Source organism: Bison bison, unplaced genomic scaffold, assembly GCF_000754665.1.
Source record: "Bison bison bison isolate TAMUID 2011002044 unplaced genomic scaffold, Bison_UMD1.0 scf7180017845916, whole genome shotgun sequence".
In the NCBI taxonomy this organism is placed as follows: domain Eukaryota; kingdom Metazoa; phylum Chordata; class Mammalia; order Artiodactyla; family Bovidae; genus Bison; species Bison bison.
In genome coordinates this window covers 60,612-61,952 of record NW_011476489.1, presented here as the reverse complement: position 1 = coordinate 61,952, position 1,341 = coordinate 60,612, and the positions used below count along the sequence as shown (strand labels likewise).

The 1,341-nt window shown below is 66.6% G+C and overlaps 1 protein-coding gene across 1 annotated transcript in view; it reads right to left on the bottom strand.

The window, feature by feature from the left end:
* Positions 1–1,341, bottom strand: part of SNED1 (sushi, nidogen and EGF-like domains 1) — a 71,373-nt gene that overhangs the window by 15,331 nt on the left and 54,701 nt on the right. Inside the window, exon 29 of the mRNA XM_010837792.1 lies at positions 391–886. Coding sequence (XP_010836094.1) covers positions 391–886 — 496 coding nt within the window. The remainder of the gene's footprint in view (positions 1–390; positions 887–1,341) is intronic.

The following is a 1,341-nucleotide window of genomic DNA, read 5'->3' as shown; positions in this document are numbered from 1 at the left end:
GGTCGGGAGACGAGGGAGCCCAGCCTGCTGCCCACCTCCCTGCAGCACCTCACCGTCCAGACAGACTGTTTTGTGATCTGGAACAGGTAAGGGGGTTGTGCAGACCCCCGTGGGGCGGGCAGGCCCGAGAGCAGACCCGCGTCCTCACTGTGGCCCTGGGCCTCTCCCCGGCTGCTCCTGCCTCCATCTGTCCACGTGCACTCCCTCCCTGCCTGTCCCAGCCCCCACCCTGGCTGTCTTGCCCTCTTCCCTGGGGTGCTGTCCAGCAGTTCCTCGTGGGTCAGGCCTGGCCACCAGGCCGCTACCTGGGCCCGCCTCCATGCTGCCAGCCTCGTGGGTCTTGCCACTGCCTCCTCTGGGCAACTGTTTTCAGGCGAGGCCTGTATTTACTGCTCAGCGTCTGGGGCCCACTGGGGTGGGCAGCATGAGGGGAGGCACAAGACGCTTATGCCAGCTCGCCGACCCAGCTGGGTCAGCTCAGCAGGACCGCCCCCCGCGCTCGCACGCCAGCACTGTGCCAGCACAGCCCTGTTCCCGGGCTGCCTGTCCGTGCCTGGAGCATCGCGGCTGGGCCGGGGGAGGCTCCTAGGCGGGGCACACTCACAGGTGATGATGTACAGGTGGGCGGGCTCGCTGTGCAGCTGGCCGCCCCCGGTGGTCTGCACAGCTGTCACTGAGAGCTGGTACCGCCGCCCGGGCGCCAGGTCCCGCACCGTGTAGGACACCAGCCTCCCGTTGGGGACGTAGCGGCTCTTGGTGCTCTGGCTGGTGGTCACGTTGATGACGTAGGCCTCCAGAGAGGCGCCCGGAGCGGGGGCATCCCAGACCACGTGGGCAGAGGTGGCTGTGACTCGGGCGGCGGTCAGGTTGGCTGGCGGCAGAGGCCCTGCATGAGCATGGAGCAGGGGAGGGGAGTGAAGGGAGCTGGTGGGGTCTTCTGCCCAGGACACACTCTAAAGATCTGATTCAGAGTGCTGAAGCCTTGCTGGAAGCCAGACCGCGTTGTCACAGACCTCACTGTGTCCGTGAGGACGGGTGGAGGGAAGTTGGCAGCTGCTCAGGGCCGGCAACAGTAGCCACCCCGTGAGGCTCCCCCCTCTAAGCTCAGTCCATCAGGTTGCCCTCCCGCATGGCATTTTCCATCCCCTGAGCTTGGCCATGCATACCTTCTCCTGGGATGTAGGTAGGAAGTGGGCTAGATGGGCAGAGGGTGGGCCAGGGACCCCACACCCAGGGTCAGAGTGAGGACTTGAGCCTTGCTGTCTGCCTGTCCCACCAGGCGAGGCTCTGCCCTCCCCACCCCTGCTCACTGCCCCTCCTGTGCCTGGACAGCCCGTGTGC